The sequence below is a fragment of the Myotis davidii genome, unplaced genomic scaffold, assembly GCF_000327345.1.
Source record: "Myotis davidii unplaced genomic scaffold, ASM32734v1 scaffold1439, whole genome shotgun sequence".
Lineage (NCBI taxonomy): Eukaryota > Metazoa > Chordata > Mammalia > Chiroptera > Vespertilionidae > Myotis > Myotis davidii.
This window is the reverse complement of record NW_006292342.1, coordinates 552,636-553,910: the sequence shown is the minus strand read 5'-3', so window position 1 is coordinate 553,910 and position 1,275 is coordinate 552,636. Positions and strand designations below refer to the sequence as shown.

Genomic DNA, 1,275 nt, shown 5'->3' with positions numbered 1-1,275 from the left:
GGAAGAATTGGGGGAGATGGTAGGAAGTGGGGGGAGATGGGGAGGGAGGTGGGGATTGGATGGGGAAAACGGGAGGGGAGAGAGAAAAACAGACAGGAAGATGGGCAAGAAGAGAGCTGGAGAGCAGCCCAGATCTGAAGGGTGGAGGGGAGGGGACCAGTCTTCTATGATGTGTGGAGGGGGCACCTGGATGCGGTCGGAATAGTTGTCCAGCAGAAGGACCCCTGAGCTGGTCACTTTCTTGGTTTCTACCATGGTCTTCAGGTCAGCCAGGAGGGTCATGTGCTTGGACATGTCGGTGGCCAGCACCTGTGGACAAGGGGGCTGTCACAGGGGCCACTGGATCTCCCCACCAGATGGCTGTGCGGGCGGGAGCTTCTCAAGTTTTCACTGGGCACAACCTGTCCCCACAGGTCCCGCCAAAAGACTCCCTCCCCACCCCACCAAGGGCCATTCGGTCTCAAACTCAGACCTTCCCACGGTGCCACCCCTCAGAGCCGACCTTTCCTGGTCTGCCCCCGCCCCGCCCACCATGTCGATGACCATCTTGCGCAGGCTCTGCCGCTGGCGTTTGCTGAGGTTCTGGAAGATGTCACAGTTGTCCTGCTGCAGCAGCTTGAAACCCACGGCCAGGTGGTGGTTCTCCAGCACCGACTCGTCATTGTACATGAGCGCCAGCTCCGAATCTGCCCAGGCGGGGCGGAGGTCACGGGGAGAGAGCGCCCACGGTGGGCCCGCCCACCTCCACTCCAACAGGCTCTCCCCCCTCCCCGCTCATGGAGGGGCGCTCACTGGTGTTGATGAGGAACTGGTTGGAGACCCCGGGGTGGTCCACGTCGTGTATGGCAGCCGCGAAGAGGGCTGCGAGGATCTCTAGGTCTGTGAATACAGCCTGGAGGCAGAGAGAGGGAGTCAGAGAGACACGGGGTTAGAACGATGGGGGCTCAGAGAGAAACAGAGAAGGATCAGAGAGAGGAACGGGGTCAGAGAGAGACGGAGGTCAGAGACCCAGAGTCAGAGGCGGGCGGTCAGAGAGGGGTGGTGAGGGAGGCGGGGTGAGGCGGAGCTCACGTCCAGCGCAGGCGTGGCCAGCAGCACGTGGGTGGACTGGAGCACATCGGCCGCGTGCAGGCTGTTGTGGTAGGCCACATCCTGGTGGTAGTGGTCCTCCAGGGTCAGCATGTATGTCACCATCGTGTCCACCGGGATGTGGAACTTCTTCAGGAGGTCCCGTTCCTGAGGACAGGTATGGGGAGGCGGCGACCCCCACTAGCC

At 62.0% G+C, this 1,275-nt stretch overlaps 1 protein-coding gene across 2 annotated transcripts in view; it reads right to left on the bottom strand.

The window, feature by feature from the left end:
- Positions 1 to 1,275, bottom strand: part of LOC102752957 (cAMP-specific 3',5'-cyclic phosphodiesterase 4A) — a 22,251-nt gene that overhangs the window by 10,747 nt on the left and 10,229 nt on the right. For both annotated transcript variants that reach the window (XM_006765766.2, XM_006765767.2), the window contains 4 exons: positions 1,072 to 1,236; positions 793 to 892; positions 532 to 686; positions 187 to 309 (listed from right to left, as the gene is read on the bottom strand). In XM_006765766.2, coding sequence (XP_006765829.1) covers positions 187 to 309; positions 532 to 686; positions 793 to 892; positions 1,072 to 1,236 — 543 coding nt within the window. The remainder of the gene's footprint in view (positions 1 to 186; positions 310 to 531; positions 687 to 792; positions 893 to 1,071; positions 1,237 to 1,275) is intronic.